The sequence below is a fragment of the Pithys albifrons genome, chromosome 2 (genome assembly GCF_047495875.1).
Source record: "Pithys albifrons albifrons isolate INPA30051 chromosome 2, PitAlb_v1, whole genome shotgun sequence".
Lineage (NCBI taxonomy): Eukaryota > Metazoa > Chordata > Aves > Passeriformes > Thamnophilidae > Pithys > Pithys albifrons.
In genome coordinates, this window is record NC_092459.1 from 118357496 (window position 1) to 118375696 (window position 18201).

The following is an 18201-nucleotide window of genomic DNA, read 5'->3' on the forward strand; positions in this document are numbered from 1 at the left end:
AGGCTCCCCGTTCTGAAGCTCACACCATCCTCGGTGCTCTTGTGTGCTTTCCAAATACCTACCAGGACATCCCACGGCTGGGGCCCATTTCAGAAGCCACTGAGATCAGCACAGGAACTGCAGATGTGAAGGTAAAGCCCCATTTCACTGTAAATCCTTAGGTAACCTCTATCCTATTTTTACTATTCAGTTACTTAATTCTTCCTGTGACGTTTTGGTTAAAAAATGCCCCCCCCCTTCTCAAACCCCACAGCTGCACATGCTACATGTGCTTGTTTGATGAGCAGAGCTTTGCTTAACATGTGCCATAAAGTTAACAAAGCTTGGGTACTGCAAATTCCAGTTTGATTTCTCAAGGAGAGCGAGCTGGCTGTGATCAAATGCCATGTTTTCCAGCCAGATGCTTGTCAGGCCGATTCATTAAATAGTGTAGGTGGTATTTAAAGTGTCCATTCATTGCACCTGTGTCCATTAGCTCATCCTGTAAGAGATGTGAGAGCTGTGTAAGGGGAGAGAGTTTTTGCCTTTCTGTTACTGCAGTAACATGTTAAGGAAATTCCACTACTGGAACTGTAATCTTGTGTGAGTGTTTTCGCTGAGAATTAATTCCAGTGGGACACCTTGAGACATGAGTTGCTTTGTGGTATGGAAAACTTTGTTGTTGTGAAGGTCATTAAATTATAATCCTGTAGAGAAAAAATCCCACCCCTCACTCCCCAAAGACACAGCAAAGGTGACCAGGCACATCACTTGCAGGTGAGACCTGCCCAAGTGGTTGCCCTCACACAAACCTCTGTTGCTTTTGGTAAACTTGTGCCACCAGTGATCCACTGCTCAAAATGAGGGATGGCTGGGGAGGAATGTCTGAATTCCTCACGTGGCCGGAGCAGGTACAACCAGAGGAATGCAGGAGTCCCTCTGCACACGTGGCTCCTGTTCTTGCTTTTGTCATCACACCTTGGAGAGTCACTGGAGGTGTGTTAGAACTGTTTCAATTTTAGAAATACATTTTCTGTAGTAAAAAATAGCACAACATTTTTCATAATTTGTTTTACAGTTTGTCTGAAGTGACTGCCACTTATTGTTTGTAAATACCCCTCAGCTCTGAAAATGGATTGATTTCTATCTTGCTGCTTGTACAGGAGTTGTAGGTTGATTCAATTTGGCCACAAGGGCCTGTGTGTCTGAGTTGTAATCCATATTTCTCCCTTGACAAAATACAACTGGCATGAGGCTTTAAGAATAGACTGAGAATTAAAGTGACTTCACTTGTAACTATGTCAAAATTAACTTTAAAATAAATGTATGAAGAAGATGCTGATTCTAATTTATTTGTTATTTTAGTATTGCCTCATAAATATTTTATTGAAGAATGCTACAGAGGAGCCCAGTGAAGCTGCAAGGTAAAACACTGAGTAAAAGAAATGGGAAAAGCATAGAATTGTTTAGGTTGGAAAAGACCTGTAAGATTTTCAAGTCCTTGGGTTGGAAAGTCTTTCTTGCTACTTGTTTTTGGTGCTTGTCCAGCTGCGTTGTTGCTACTGCCTTGTGGTTTGCTCCTATGAAGCTGAGCCCCACTCTGCACCATGAAGGTGCTGGCCTGTCGTGGGAGAGGGAAAAGAGAGGTCTTTGTGCAGTTCTTTAGCTTGTTATTCTTTTTCTCCTAAATATTTTGTGACAAAACCACTCTTCCTTCTACCAAAGATGCATAGCCATCTGTGGCCTGGGAGTCTGGATATGTGAGGAGCTCACGCAGTGCACAAACCACCCCCACGTGAAGAAGGCCATCAATGTCATAGGTGTGACACTGAAGGTATTGCTGTGGTGGGCCCTAATCAACGAGCATTGTGTAAAAAAAGGCATTTTCACTTTTTAAAAAGCTGGTGATGGTCTGGAGCATGGAGTCTGCAGGTGTGGTGGCTGTACAAACGCACAGAATATTTGCAAAACTGGCATATGCTTGCGTACTCAGGACCTTTTCCCCAGCCAGCTGAGTTAAGGTCTCACAGACAACACCAAACCTGCTGCTTCCTAATGCTGACAGTGTGATTTCTCAGCATTAACATGTTTTATTGTTTGTGTAGATGTGAAATAATTTAAAATGCAAAATAACTGAATGCATTGTACTATATCTGGATATTTTCTTTGGCTTCTCATCACCTTTTCTCTTGCAGTTTTCCAATAAGCTGGTAGCTCAGGTAGCCTGTGACGTTCTTCAGCTGCTGGTGTCCTACTGGCAAAAGCTCCAGGAGTACGAACCCTCCCTGTGCCGGAAAATCACTGAAGTATGTCAGACTCTGAAATGTTTGCATGGAAATCATATGCAAAGTTGGTTTAATTCCTTCCTTCAACTGCTGTGATTTGTTAGCTCCTCCTTTCTCCTGCAGTTGTTGTTAGGGATGTTGCTGCAGTGCCAGGACCAGGGTATGTCCCATGTTTGTAGTGACTTGTTTCCAAAATGCTCAGTAAATCTTTGTGTTTCACGTGGACATTGACTGACATGGGCAGTTGGATGCTCCTCAGAGAACTCATCCTTTCCCCTACCCTGTGCTCTGTCTTTATAGTGCAACAAGTTGGATGTCTTTCTGACCTTTGTTTGTTTGGCTGTAGATCCTTGTGGCCACCATTGCGTTTCTTTTGCCGAGTGCTGAACACTCCTCTGTGGAAGTGGATAAGAAGGTGAGTCACTGACTGGGGCTGTCTCTGTTCTTCTTTGGACTGTTAGAGGTGGGGTTTAAGTGCAGACTCTTTGAACCAGAGCTGTGTTTAAACTTGCCAACCCATACCTTTACCATACCTTTAATTTTGGGTGAATTCAATAGAATGCATGTAAATACCACGTTCCATGTTCCTGTCCAGTTCATAGTTTCGCTGCTGCTCTGCCTGCTGGATTGGTGCATGGCACTGCCCATGAAAATGCTGCTGGAGCCTGTATCTGCTGGTGCTGTGGAGGATCAACATGCATCCAGAGCTCCTTTACTGGACTACATTTACAGAGTGAGTATAGGAAGGAACATGATTTGCTGTGTCTGGATGTTTAAAGGCGCCTTTCACACACCCTGGTAGGCACAGAAGCAGTTTTGGTGAGCTAGAGAAAATGAGTTCTTGCAGTGTGGGCAGAAGTCGTACAGGTGAGAAGTTACAAATGCAAAATGTTAAGATTAGAGATGTAGAACAGACAGGGGATGGTGAAGAGAAAGGTAAAATGCTTAAAATAACAAGCCAGGGAAGATAATCTTTGCAGAAACTTTTGAAGTGGGTTGTTAAAATACATAACAAGCCCTGAAATGAGCTGTTAAAATATAGAATCAGTGCAGTTGGCAAGTGTTAATTTAGAAATGCTGTATTTGGCCAAAGATGGTTTTGTAGCATGTCCTGGTTTTCCCAAAGCCAGATTCAGGGAGTGGCACTGCTCAGTGGGTGTGCTGGACTGTCCTGTGGGGTTGGTTTGTGCTGCAGTGTCCCCCTGTCCCCTGCAGGTCCTGCACTGCTGTGTGAACGGCTCCAGCACCTACACCCAGCAGAGCCACTACGTGCTGAGCCTGGCAGACCTCTCCTCCTGTGACTACGACCCATTTTTGCCACTGGGGAACGTCAGGAGCTCAGAGCCAGCCCAGTGCCCCTCCTCCACGGACCTGGGCAACCTGCTCACTGTGGCCGAGGGTAAGAGCTCACAGCACGTGTGTGCAGCAGCTGGGAACGGTGCTCAGGTTACAGCTCTGCCTTGGAAGGGTGATTCTTTGTGATTATTCCTTGAAAATTGGACAGGACTCTTTTTGGATGAATTCCAGTTGTCTCTGTGGTAGGATGTGTGAGTTGGTTGCTGATGTTGCTCCTTAAAAACATTTACACTTAGGAGGTGTAAATACTAGGGAGAGAGAAATACACTAAAGAAAAATGGTTTTAAACTGAGTATGAATGAAAACTAGAAATTAGGAGGTTTCTGGCTGTAAGAGGAGTAACATTCCCATAGAAGAAGTGGAGGCACAGTGTAGTTCCGAGCAGTCACTTTATGAATAACTGGTGTATTTGCCTGTGCTGAGGGGAACATCTGGGGATCCAGGAAGTCTCTCCTACCCTCTCACAACAGACTTTCCCACTGTGCTGCCAGGAATGGAGGAGCATTGATTTGCAGTGACACCTTAGCTTTTGTGCTCTGTCACCTTCCTGCTCTGATGGGGATGTGGTAAAATAAAATAAAGCTGTGGGACAGGGAGAATTTCTTGGAAGGCTGTTGTAGAGAGTTCCTTGAACAGGAAGAATCAGGAAGACAACTAAGGCAAGCAGCTGCAATGTGACAGAAATCCACAGTTGCCTTTTCTGAGTTTCCTCTTGCTGCTTATTGATCCATTATCTTTTCATTGGTGATTTTAGAGAAGAGGAGGAGGAATTTAGAATTGATACCTCTGACAGCACGGATGGTGATGACTCACCTGGTGAATCACCTGAGCCACTACCCACTCAGTGGAGGCCCTGCCATTCTCCACAGCCTCCTTAGCGAGAACCACGACAATTCCTATGTGGAGTCCTCTGAGCTGTCCTCGGAAGTCTTCCGGAGCCCCAACCTGCAGCTCTTTGTGTTTAATGACAGCACTCTCATCTCTTACCTCCAAATCCCTGCAGAGAAGAGGGCAGGTGCTGAGGCAGCAGCAGCCCCCTCGGACGTCAGGGTGATTGTCAGGGATATCTCAGGGAAGTACTCTTGGGATGGCCGGATACTGTACGGGCCTCTGGAGGGCTGCGCTCCGCAGCGGGGCACCACCAACACCTTCGTGGTCTCCAGCAACCCGGAGCAGCACTTGGCTTCCCAGAATGACATTTCTCAGGTGGAAGAAGGAGAGGATGCTCTGGACCAGCTGCTGGAGAGGATTGGTGCCACCAGCCCCGAGTGCCTCCTGCACCCCCAGCGCAGGCTGAATGAGCCTCCGCCGCCGCCCTGCGGGATGAGCGCCGAGCAGGAGCGCGCCATCACCGAGGCCCTGACCAGGCAGAGCGCCCAGGAAAGGGAGTTCATCCTCAGGTGCAGCTCTGACTGCAGCATGAAGGTGGCCCGGCAGGAGCCACCATGCCCTGCTGAGCCTCAAGCCTCCTTCTATTTCTGTCGGCTGTTGCTGAACGACTTGGGAATGAACTCCTGGGATAGAAGGTAGGGAGAGAGGATTCAACATGATTACAGTACTTTTACTCTTCTAACTTCTTACCCCCAAATGTGTACACTTAATAAAGCAAGAATTATACAGCTGGGGTGTAGTCAGAGCATAGTGTTGAACTTCAGTGATTATTTTAAATGACATCCATGCATTGTGTATAATAATACTCTTTAAAAATCTTTCTGTGGTAGTTTGAGTCACTTAGGTATTTGGATGACAAAATACTGTGTCTGTATGGTGTTGCATTTGCCTTCAAACCTTTTCTTTTCACTTTTTTTTTAGAAAAAACTTTCATTTGCTTAAGAAAAACTCAAAATTGCTGCGAGAACTGAAAAATCTGGATTCCCGCCAATGGTAGGTGATGTGCACTGGACACACCATGGATAAGGTTTGTGTTTCCCAAGGAAGAATGAGTGAGTCACCAGAACCAAAGCTTCATTCCCATTGCCCGTGCCAGCAATACAAATATTAATATGTAAAATTGTTTGTTTCTCCAGAGTTCTGGAGCTGTCTGCACTGGCACTGTGTACAGTGAATTCCCAATCAGTAGCAAATAATAAGACACAGCAACCTATTTTCAGTTTGCTTTAGCTGAGAGGGGAGGGAAGAAACTCCCAAATTGTTTGTGACCTTGGTTCAGCTGACACAAAGGTCCATTTCCTGCAGGATGATCCCTGTGTCAGGAGCAGCACTTTAAGGGGTGATCTCCCCAGAACTACTCCCCAGTCAGGAGTGGCAGAATGGAGTTTTGAATGTTATATTTTATTTTTCATTACTGGACATAGAGCTATTTGAAAAACCTCTACAGCATTGTGGAGTTCCAAGTTTCTTATATCCCAACAGTTTTCATATCAAATCCACTTTGCTTGTTTTCAAAGAAGCCAACTGCCTCTGCCAGCCTTGTAGAACTCAGTCCAGGATATGAGAATCAATAATGTTTCTTCCTCCTTGTATGTCATCACCCTGTAATTAAAATTCTGTAGGTCAAATTATGCTCCCATTAACACCTGTGCCTCTGATATATTGGTGGCAAAGCTGCACAGATCTGAGTCATTAACCCTGTAATTGGAACTTGGTCCCCAGTGCTGTGGCTGATGCACAGACAAACCAGCCTTGGCTCTGCTCTGGGAACTGGGGTGTGTCTGCAGTGGTTCTGGGAGGGAAAAATGGGGAAATGTTTCTGCAGGTGAAAGTGACCAATGCACTTTTGTGAGAAAAAGAAAGGAACATTCAGAGTTAAATGTGGGCACCTGCTCAGACCTTTGGAGTGTGAGGGATCTAAAAAATAATTTTGAGCTGAAACTTGTTTGACTTTGCTTTCCTTTTGTCCCCTGCAGCCGTGAAACCCACAAGATCGCCGTGTTCTACATTGCCGAGGGGCAGGAGGACAAGTGCTCCATCCTGGCCAACGCAAGGGGCAGCCAGGCATATGAGGATTTTGTTGCTGGACTGGGCTGGGAGGTAATAGCCATAAATGTAGGCAGACTAACATCTTGCTGATGTCACTGTGTAGTTTTTAGTTCTCATTAAAAAAAAAAGATAAATTTTACTACACACTGATTTTTAGCTGCTTTTTGCTCTTCACGTGGTCATAGCACACACCACAGGAGCTTCTTCATGAAGCTTTTGGGTTTAATTTGCATTGTCAAAGTGGTGTGCCATCACCTAAATGCCACGAAAATTTATGGGTTTGGGAAATACAGAGTAGCTGCTGTCACATTTAAGAATCAAAGTGCCACAAGGCCCACATGGTGGCATTGGGAAAACAAACAATCCTTTGGACTTGGGCTGGACTTCAGAGAGGCATTTCTTCTGAATAAGATTCTGAAATAATTTCTTAAGGTTTTTGTTTCTGTACAAATCTTTAATTTTTTTCTGATTCTTCCTGTTCTCTCTGCCCTTTGGGAGGCTCCTGGCACTGGGAGCTCTGAGCCCCTTGGAGCAGCAGTGTATGACAGAATGCTGTTGCTTCCTTGCTGTTTGCTGGAGCAAGGTAGATCACAGACAGATACTGGCTCAGGACCTGGTTAAGAGACATTTGCTTTTGGTGCCTGTCCAATACAGGCACGGGGAAGACCAATCTAACAGAAAGATTGCAGAGTGCTAGGGCAAGACTTCTGTAGCATGGCTGCAGAGTCCTAGAATGGTAAACTCACCAAGTCTTGATACAGAAATAAATACTCATTGATGAATAGTCAGATTTCCCCTCATGCTGCCTTTTCCTCCCTCAGGTGGATCTCTCCACGCACGGGGGGTTCATGGGCGGGCTGCAGCGCAACGGCAGCACGGGGCAGACCGCGCCCTACTACGCCACCTCCACCGTGGAGATCATTTTCCACGTCTCCACCAGAATGCCCTCGGATTCAGATGATTCACTGACCAAAAAGGTAAAGAATTTGCAAGGTATTTCAGTCTTCAAGTGCTTAAATGAAAGTTTGAACTGAAGGCAGCTTGTGCTAATGGGCCCTGGCAGCCCGTCTTTGCTGTGCCACATGGTGCTCTGCAGCTGGATTATCTGAATTAAATGGCATCTAAATTCTGGGTTCTGAAACACAATTAACATTTCCATGGTAGCCTCAAATACCACCATGAGTAATAATATTAGCAATAATTTCATTTGTATGTTGTCTGCCTGCCAAAGCTGTTGCAGGTTGGTAGAACAAAACAACCAAATGCAGTGCAATAAAACCTTCCAGATGAGTCATCCCACGTGGAACAGGGAAGCAAAAGGGAGATGACAAGCTCAGGACCAAAGGCAGCCACAGCTGACAGGTAAAGCCAGTAGCTACTCAAGCACAATTCTGACAAGTAGCCTGTGCTTCAAAGACAGCCAGAACTCAGCCCAAAATTCTGTGGGTATCTGTTGGTACTTAATCTTTTTCTTTCTTAACAAGGAATGATTTGAGATTATGGTGCTTGCCAGCTGCTGCTTAGAGTCAAAGAAGATTTTAGAGGCATACCAAATCTCTGCCTTTTCAATTAGGATTGGCAGCTTGTCCTGCAGAGGTTGTTAATGTGCATCAATAATGCTGCTGAGGCCATCCAGCCCACCAAGGGATACTGCTGTGCTCTGAACACTGACTGCGAATGTGTCACTGGGTGACTATTTAGGGTTCTCTTGGTTTCAGAATCACGTGTGCTTTCCTTGAAATATAAAGGTGGAATTTCTGCTTTCTGGTCCTAAAAATATTGTCCAGCGTTTCATAGTTGAGCCAGATTCTTTCTTTTTTATTGGGATATCTGTCATTAGGAAAAAAAGCAAAATGACATGTTTCTCTTTCTGTATGCAACTCTTCATGTCAGTGGATTTATGTGGCTGTGGAAAAAAATGTAATCTGAGCTCTTCAGAATGGAGGGGTAGGGCAGTGGTACATGGCAGGGGGCTGTAGAATCTGTGACTTCACTGGAGTAGGACTACCTGTATTTTTATTGTTCCTGATCAGTATTTGTCCAGCTGCTAGTTCAGAACTCCAGTGATGAATGATTTACAGTTTCCCTAGGCAACATATTCCTATGCTCCACTTCTTGTACCATGACAAAGTCTCTTGCAGAGCACCTACTTTGCTTCAGTTCAAGCCCACTGATTGTACCCTGTTCCACATGGATATGGAGGGCAGGTTATTCTGCAGCAGATTTATGCACGTCTGAGAATTGCTGCCGTGTCTCTCCCAGACTCACTTTTCCTACAGAAATTGTGTATTTTCAGTCTAATCTTCCCTGTAACTCCCAGCTCCTGGGTTTTGTGTGAGCCTGGAAAAACACTGGGATATAGCCTGGCTATGAATACATCACCTGAGAGAGGAGAGAGCACAGTGATGGAGCTGCCACATGGGGCAAATTGGGGTTTAACTGCAAACAGTCTATTTTACTAATTCTCCTCATCTGCACACATGTTAGGGGTTATCACAGGCATTGAGAGTCTGGTTTTTCTATTTAATTGTCTTGCTTGTGTTTGCTCTAAGAGAATTCCTTCGTTGTGAGAAACAAAAAGCAAATGCATTTAGTAGCTGCCAGTCTCCAAGTCTTGCAGTGCCAGGAAACCAGGCCAGCTCCAGCACATACTATCCACAGAAAATACCACAGTGGAATTGCTCTAAGGCTTTTTTACAGAACCTGAAATCTGCTGTAGGAGTGGAACCCTGCGGGGATCAAACTGTATTCCTGTAAGGGACAAAGCTCTGAACAAGCTCATGGACCTCGGGAGCTGTGAGCAGGAGCTCAGACCAGGTGACTTCCAGAGGGCTTTTTAACATGGATCTGTGTTTCTGCACACGATGGTTTTGTTCAGTTTGTCACAGCTCTGTTGTGAGCAAACATGTAACTCTGTGCACATTAGCATAGATTAACAGATTTTACAGACCTGCAGCTACAAATGGAGTGAAGGTGCATTTCAGAAGCACTGCAAAGTTTCTGGAAGATGGACAGTTCTCTAATGGCTTGGAATGCTGATGGATGAACTAGCCTGCATTTGAGCATGGCTGACTATCCAAATGGAACCCAGACCCCTCCATGATTCTGTGATTCTGCAGGAGCTCTTATCACCCAAAAAGTGTTAGTTGATGTCTTGGAATTCCCCTTGTGAGCCCTTGCAGTGGTGGCCCAATCTGAAATACTCCAAGGCAGGTGCAGTGGTGCTCTGGCAACACAACTCCTCAGGCCACAGCAATCCTGTGTTGATTTTCGGGGCTTTTTCTGCACGTGCAGAGCTCACAGCTGGTGTGTGCTTGGGAAGACCCACAGGCCTGACTGTGCCACGCTCTGGAACAGGAGGGACATGCATTTATTTCCCCCACCTGTGCTGGGGAATTCCACAGTTCCTGGTTAACAGAGTTGGGATCAAACACAGCCTTGAGCTTTTGAGGTCATGGCAACTCTCCCGATCCTCATGAGTGTTTTAGGACTTCACTTGCTCACTGGGCTCAGGTCCTCACCTCAGATGATTGGGATGGAATGCCCAGGTTAAAAAGATTATTTTATATTTATTATCCCTTGTTGTGTATGCTTCATTTTCATGGCAGTCTAAGAAAGGAATGCAGATTCCCTTGGCATTCAGTTCCTGTGACAGAACCATGCCCAGTGATACAGGACAGTGTTACTGGGAGAAGGAACTCTTACCAGGCTGCCAGTCAGGATGCAATGGAGGCCACATCTTCTTTTCTCTTGCCCTCCCCTTCCTTCTGTCAGATGCTGTCTGGGATCTAAGGCCCTCCTTATCTCTGAGATCTTTGGTATTTGTGTGGTTTCTTTGCTGGTGTTGCCTCAGTCCAACAGAGAGGCTCCAGCTCGGCTCACATGCCCTGGGCTGAGCAGAAGGACTGACCACCTGCTGGCCCAGGAGCCCTGCAGCAGCCCTGGGGGCCTTGGGAGTTAAGCAGAGGCAGTAATTTTGCTTAAATATGTTATTGTGGTTCTTTCTTTTTACTGAAGACAAGGATAAATTGATTTCTGCTATAAATTCCCAAGAATACGTGTGCTTTCTCTGAGGATGAACTTGGCCCCTTATTATTGTGCAACAGAGTTGTCATTTGCAGTTTGTATTTCTTTATTTGAGGTATATGCTGACATGTTATATTGCTAATTCAGAGAGAAATAAAAAAAATGAAAGAAAAAGCCCTTTCCAAATAAGTCTTGGCCCTGACAGAAATCTTTTCTAGTGGAGTAAACAAAATTCAGCTGATGTGTTTTGCTGCTGCAGGGTTCAGCATCACTGGTTACAAACTTTATCTGGCTGTCGTGTGGCAGGAGTGAAAATCAATCCCAGGAATGGCATCCTGTCCCTGTCTTGTTCTGCCCAAATTGTGCTCAACGGTTTAAAGATGTGCTGCAGAATTTCTCAGTGATTTATTCTGTCTTCTCCGTTGTCAGAGCAGAACTTTTTCAATTCAGAAATCTGGTTGCAACCCCGTAGTGAACTCTTGCTCCTTCGCTGCAGAAATTTGTTAGCTGGGGCTAGATTAGATTTTTAGCAGCTAATCTGACTGCTGTAGGGGTTTGCAGAGTGGGGACAGAGCTGTGCTATTGGATTTGTCCAATTCATTTGACTCCAGGACTATAATTGCACTTATGTCTTACAAGGCTTTTATGGCCTCGGGCTGGCGAGCAGCAGAAAAACAAATTGGCAGTGATACAGTGAGAGTGAAAGGGAATGAAAGGCACACATTATCAGTCTCCAGGCAGCCCTGCTCTGGCAGGAAGTTTCTTGGTTAATTTACAAATAAAACTTAGATTTTAGGATGGGCATACTGTCAGACAGACAATGGGGATGTCAGGCCCCACTGTTACTTAGCAAAAGTAGCAGCCGTGCCTCCCCAAAAGCAGGAATTCTTCAGTCAAACAGACGACTCCTCTCTGGAGCCAGCTGGCTGTGTAATGCAATTAGCAGGGAAAGGAGGTCAAGCCGAGGTGTGCACCGTGACCAGTGTCAGCGCCGTGGGCACGGGGGGCCTGGGGCGCGGCCGGGGAGCTCCCGGTGCCCAGCACGGCCACGGGAACACTGCGCTGGGAGGGACGGCGGGGGACTGACCCCTGACCTGGCCTGGGGCTGGGGCTGGGACTGGGCACCTGCAGCTCAGAGCGTGCCCATCACACCGAGTCACCTCCTCGGGCAGGCGGCACATCCTCACACTGCCGGTGCACCCAGAGCAGGCACATCTGCCACCTCAGAGCTGCCTCCTCAGCCACGGCTCCAACCAGCACTGACCTGCACAGCTCGGACCTGCTCTGTCTGGGGCTCTGATCTGTAATACCTGTCTGATTTCCTGGCTGCTTTGGAAATTTTCCATGTATTTTTTTCCTTTAATCCCTACTCCTAAACCGTATGGAGAGCACAGCCTGGAGCTCTGGCTCCACGTGTGTCAGCTGTGGGACCTTTCAGCACAAGTCCTTCATGGCACTGACTGCCCCACAGCTGCTGTTTTGAATAAACAGCACAGGAAAATGGCTGGTTTATAGTCACTGGTAAGATTATTATAATGGCTTTTTATCAGTGAAATGATCTTTCAATAACTAATGTTTTAGATTAGTACCAATTTTTCTTTGTAACTTATACCTTGTAACTGTGATACTTAAGGATGCGTGACTTCAAAACGAGGGCAGTAACTGCAGCTCTACAGTCCCTGGCACGTGATGGGGATCGTAGCAGAGGTGGGAATGTGGGCACAGGACAGTTAAGGGTTTGAGCTCACAGCCATCATCACTCCCTGTCCAAGCACAGTGAGCACCAGTTCAGCTCACTTCTCCCTCCTCACTGAATTCTGTTCTTTAGGATGTGCTATCAGTACAGAGGGATCTGAGAGTCTGCAGTGTTGGATTATTATCTGAGCAGTTCCCTGGGATTTTAAAAAGGGTCCCTTAAGCAGTATTTGGACATTCTTTGATGCCTCTGTTTTTATAGCAGTATATGCTGTTTCTCACCCCAAAAGCCACTGGAGGCAAGGCAGTACAGAGCCTTGTCTTCAGAGGAGCTGAACTGGGCTGCCTCTGCAGCTGGACTTGCTCTGGTGTCAGGATGGGTTGGGCTCAGCCTGGCACACTGTGGGCACTGCTCACAAATCCCCAGCCAGGGGCTGCCCTGAGCTCAGCTGGGGAGAGCTGGGCCCTTCCTGCTCCCAAGGACAGTCCTGGCTCAGTGTTGGCTGGAGTGGGACAGCCTGGCCAGGCACCCACATCCCCAGGACCTGGGACAGCCCCTCCTGTTCCCAGGGACAGTCCTGGCTCAGTGTTGGCTGGAGTGGGACAGCCTGGCCAGGCACCCACGTCCCCAGGACCTGGGACAGTCCCTCCTGTACCCAGGGACAGTCCTGGCTCAGTGTTGGCTGGAGTGGGACAGCCTGGCCAGGCACCCACGTCCCCAGGACCTGCTGTGCACAAAGTCTGGCTGCCAGAAAGGTTTTTGGGGTTTTTAACACTAAACTTGGCATCTTGCTTCTAATCAGTTTGGAGGTGACCTGATCATAGAGAGTGAGGTCAGGACTTTGTCCAGGGTGTAAATTCCTGCCTCCTTTGGTATGTGCCTGTCTGCTCTGTGGTATTGCCAATAGGAGTGTTTTCTTGTGTGTTGGGTTTTTTTTCCTGGGCAATTAAGAATATACAAGAGAACGTACAGAAATCAGGGTGACTGAGAACAGCAGTTTCTACTGATTTTGTACATGTAAGAAGCTCTAGTAATAGTATGGGTACTATTACCATGTTTTTAGAAGACACAAAGGGTTCATGTTTGCTTCAAACAAAACTAAAATTACCTTTTATTCTTAGATGTAAATAAAACACAACTCTTTATCTTCTGTTTATCTTAAAATAAACTGAGAATCTCAGTCCTTCTGTGAACTGATTTTTACTGAAATAAGAACTGTAATCCAAGTTCACAGTTGTAACTTTCTGATTCTCATGGTGTGTTGGTTTTGCCACATTTCTCTCATGATTTGGTTTCAATTTGCCACTGATATGTAGGAGTGAGAATTTTTCCTTTTAAAGACACTGCATGATCCTGAAAAGAGAAGTTTCATTGGTACACCATGAGCCGATCCACGGCGTGTTGGGGTTACTCAGTTGTTATTTACCAATGAAAATCACCACTTTCTTTTCCCTTTCTCCTCTCCCCCCACACAGAGTGAAGTAGCAGAGCTTCGTTTTGGCCTCTTTGTTCAGTCTATTGTGCACATTGTTCCAGGGGTAGCACCAAATTGTGGGGGTGGGGGGTGTCTTTTAAGCTTTAAGTGGGACTTAAATTCTCTTTATGCTTTGGGCTGGCATTCTGCATGTGGATTACATTTTAACTTTAAAGCTTACAGTTGAAACCATTGTGTGAGGCTTGTACGTGATTGCCAAATAGTTTTTGCCATCTGTTAATCACCCCCAGCTCCTCCAGTAGCACAGCAAAACCACACAGGCTCTCAGATGCATTTTGTACGTGTCATGTTTCAATTTTATCCATATTTTATGCAACTCTGCTCCAAATAAAAAGGCAACTCCCACAGTATTTGCCATTCTTCTCTAACTTACGTTGCCCAGATATTTTGCTGACGTTTCAAGCAGAAGCCCCTCCAGACACAGTGAGGAGATGTTTGTGGATAATAAATTCAGTTACAGGGTTCATGATAGGCAGTTCCTTGACATCCTGAGTCAAGGCATTTCATATTTCTGTGACAGCTGCCTTATTTTAGCTGGAATATGATGTTCTGTTGGGTAACGTTTTGTTCTAGTAATTCAGTTTTCCATCTTAAATCACTGTAGGTAACGTACATTTACATATCCTGCTAATGGCTAGTTTGATAATGACTTAATTAAGCCATCAGATGACAATGTGTTGTGAATGAAGCAAATTATTGAGCTGATGCTTTCATGAGCAACTGGAGAAAAACAATATTTTAACTTTTTCTGTAATGAAATATTCCTGCTATTGAGCATTGTAATTCAATTTGTGAGCCGTGACCTCTCCTAAACTGTGGTTATCACTCGGATTAATAAAGAGCCAATTTGCTGTTGCAGCTCCGTCACTTGGGAAATGATGAGGTTCACATCGTGTGGTCTGAGCACACCCGCAACTACCGCAGGGGCATCATCCCCACCGACTTTGGGGACGTCCTCATCGTCATCTACCCCATGAAGAACCACATGTTTTTCATAGAGATCATGAAGAAACCAGAGGTATGTTTTGGCTGCTTTGCTGCGTTTGGTGTGTGTCCTGCAAGTGACCGGCAGTTCTGCTGCTGAAATAAAGCTCAGTGGTTCTGAGTTTGGGGGGTACTTTTTCCCAGCATGTACAAAATACAGTCTGTCCATCTCAGGTGAGAAGCTGAGCACTGAGCCCATACTTTAAAACTAGAATTACTATTGCTGATCCAAGTGCCTGCTCATTCATTTTATAGTCACACTTCGCACCTACAGAAACATGTCAGAGTTCTCAACCCATAGAAGTTACTGTGCAAAGCACAGCATGTAAAAACATTGTGCATTTCCCACATGAAGCAATGAAAGCAAAGCCCTCTGTGCTGTTGTATCCCCTGTGTCAGGTCACTGGGGTAGGTGTGGGGCTGTGCAGAACCTTCCACCTGTAGGGCTGCCATCCTCACCTGCCCTGGCTGGATGGTGTAGGCACTGCATATCCTGACATCAAACAAGTGTTGGAGGGTCAGTGTTTGCTGGTTAAATCATTGTAGCAACACATTCAAGTCATTTTTTGGGAACAAAATGCTTGTTTTATTTTCAACACATCAGGTGTGTGTGTGTGTACATCTGTGCATATGTATGGAAAAGCTGCTTCAGTAAATGCTTGTCTGGTACATTATGGACACAAAAATGTGTATAAAATATACTTGGTGAAGGTAATCAGTGTCCTAAGTACCATTTCCTTTATAGAGGGACAGTGTTTGTCCAAGAGAGTAACCAGCGGTGGCAAATGCCTTCATCAGATGATGCATTTACCAGCTGTAGACAATAGTTTGAGTTGTGAATGATGGAGCTGTTGGATATTAACAAATCAATGGTTTGTCAGCAGACATTTCAAACTTGAAAATTTTCTAATAGTGGGGTTTTTCTTACTTTTGGTGTTGAGCTCTGCAATTTACTTTTTGGGCATTTTAGGTTTTAATGTTCCATTTGGAAAATGAGAGTTTAGTGTGAGGAACACGCTCGAGTCTTCTCTGGAGCAATGGAGAAAAGCTGTGTCATCTTACATATTAGTCAAAAGCACCCAACGGGCAGCCAGAATAAGAGCTAACTGGAAATTTAGTGTTATCCCTACATTTAAAGTACAAACCATTACAATGTAATAAAATTAATCCAGACATTTCCAGGGCAAGTGTGGCTGACCTTTTGTTCACCAGCTACTGACCCCAGGGTGAATGAAAGAGGCTTGCAGAGAGAAATGTCTGTTGTTTGGCTTCAGTCCCTGGTATTTAAATTGCATTCCCTAATCGAATGAAAAGGCTGTCCTCTCTATCAGGTTACAGAATCCATGGCAACATTTGGCCTTTTATATCCATAATGTTAGCCTTTTTGTTTGCAGCCAAGTAGAGACACCTGGAGCAATGTTAACATTAACCGCTTTAGCATTAATAGCTTCATTATAGAAGAATTTCTGATCAGATAGCTGTTACTTTTGTTATGTTGCTTCAGCTTGTATTGTTTTCATTTTTGATCTCCCTGCTTAGCAACCGGGCAATGATTTGCAAATTTTTTTTGTCTTGATTAATTAAGCAATATAATTATCAGGAACCGTGCTGCAGTCTTTGCCCGACAAAGCTTGGGAGGGAAGACAATAGTAAGTCTGTTAGTGTGAATGCATTCCACGCGTCACAGATGCACGAGGATATTGGGAACAATGAGAGGAAAAGCTGCCTGCGAGAGGGGACAAAGCATGCCAGGCAGGCTCCGCGCTGCACATACCGCCAGGGACATGCTGCGGGTTCCCTGGGACACAGATGCCTCGTTAGATTGCAGCTCGTCATCAGAGATTAATTCTCAGCCATTTGGTACAATAATTTACCCATTCCCCACTCTTTTAACTAGTGCTGCTCGCTGGAGAGGGGGAGTCTTTGTGCTCAGAAGGTTTATTTAACCTTGCCTACTTTTACTGCGGGCAACAGAAATAATGATTTTCTGCTGGAAATTGGGATGAGCAGGTGTTTGCAGTGGGCTGAATATTAATTTTTGCTTCATGGATAACTTGCGGTGACATTTGGAGTACTCGCAGAAGGGGATCTTTCCCTCTACCCTTTTTTTAATTGATCCCTGTCCAAGCAGCCTGGGTTTTGTAGCCCTCACAGCCCTGCTTTGCTTGGGTGGGTGTTTAATGCCGGGGCACGGAGCGGGGACCATGCCCTGTGTGCTCACTGGCCTCCCCCAGGCCCCTCACCGGGGCAGAGCCCCTGTACAGATGGAAGCTGACGAGATGCAGCTCCATTGACTTTAATGACCCTCGGCGAGGCCGCTGGATGTGCTCGGGAATGAATAATTCCGAGCTTTGTCCGTGCCTGGTCCGGCTGTGCCGCTCGCGCTGGGCTCCGCACAGCCCTCAGCTCCTCTCTCCACCTGGGATCGTGTGCATGGAGCGTGTTTGTGCTCACACAGGTAGGGTGTGTAACACACACACACACACACACACCTTGTTGTCCACAGTTTGCATCTCTGAGTGCTGTAGTGCTGTGATGAGAAACTCAGCCCTGCTCCCCAGCCCCAGGTGGGCTGAAACGGCAGAACCAGGTCCTGTGAGCAAAACCCACCTGTCCAAGAAGCCTGGCAGAACTTCCCTGCACTGGCAGCATCTGCCAATCTGACTTTGCACATTTGGTATTTGGGTGGTGGTATTATTTTAATATTAGTATGCACTTTACCTCCGTATTTGTACTTAAGATTATAATTTTACATTCTTTTCTCCTGTTGTCAATACTTTTAAACAGAACATGGGTTAAAAATTTCACTTAGAAATGTTATTGCTTAAAGAGGGAAAACTTGGTGCTCTGAAAACTTGGTGCGTTGTTAATTTGGTGGCATAGATTTTCCTCTGTCCCCTGTCTTTCCAACTGCCTGGACGGTAATGCCAACAGTAAATAAAAACAAAGGCAAAACCAGTATGGAAACATTTCACACTAATCTGTTTTTGGGGGTGGGTAATTATTTTAAGTAAAGGAATGACAGAATAAGTGTCTGAAGAGACAGCTGTCATTTGCAGATGTTATATTAAACCCAAATTTCTTCTGTAATTCATTGCCACTTCTAATTAGAGGAATTCCCTAGATGCAGGGGATTTATACTATTCCCTTTGTCCATTTATTGAATGACTGTCACAGTCACCCACAAGCAGTTGCAGAAGAATAATAGAGGGTATTTATTTATGTGATAAGCCTCTGTACAGATGGAAAGAATCCATAGCTTAAATATTGATAATTTCTGTGAGCTTCTGTTTAGAGCTTTGGTTTGGGAGGGTTTTCTTCTCATTTTGAGTTTCTGAAAGGGAAATGAGCTTGAATACTTGTAAGTCCTAAAATTTATTATGTATTTAAACATCAAAACTTCCTGGGTTTGACAGGCCAGATCTGTTAGGTGTCTGCAG

The 18201-nt window shown here is 45.4% G+C and overlaps 1 protein-coding gene across 1 annotated transcript in view; it reads left to right on the forward strand.

The window, feature by feature from the left end:
- RALGAPA2 (Ral GTPase activating protein catalytic subunit alpha 2) overlaps positions 1–18201 on the forward strand; it is a 99866-nt gene that overhangs the window by 47044 nt on the left and 34621 nt on the right. Inside the window, exons 25-36 of the mRNA XM_071547582.1 lie at positions 3–131; positions 1345–1403; positions 1705–1813; positions 2175–2285; positions 2611–2679; positions 2860–2997; positions 3480–3663; positions 4375–5146; positions 5433–5504; positions 6488–6611; positions 7382–7537; positions 14637–14795. Coding sequence (XP_071403683.1) covers positions 3–131; positions 1345–1403; positions 1705–1813; positions 2175–2285; positions 2611–2679; positions 2860–2997; positions 3480–3663; positions 4375–5146; positions 5433–5504; positions 6488–6611; positions 7382–7537; positions 14637–14795 — 2082 coding nt within the window. The remainder of the gene's footprint in view (positions 1–2; positions 132–1344; positions 1404–1704; positions 1814–2174; positions 2286–2610; positions 2680–2859; positions 2998–3479; positions 3664–4374; positions 5147–5432; positions 5505–6487; positions 6612–7381; positions 7538–14636; positions 14796–18201) is intronic.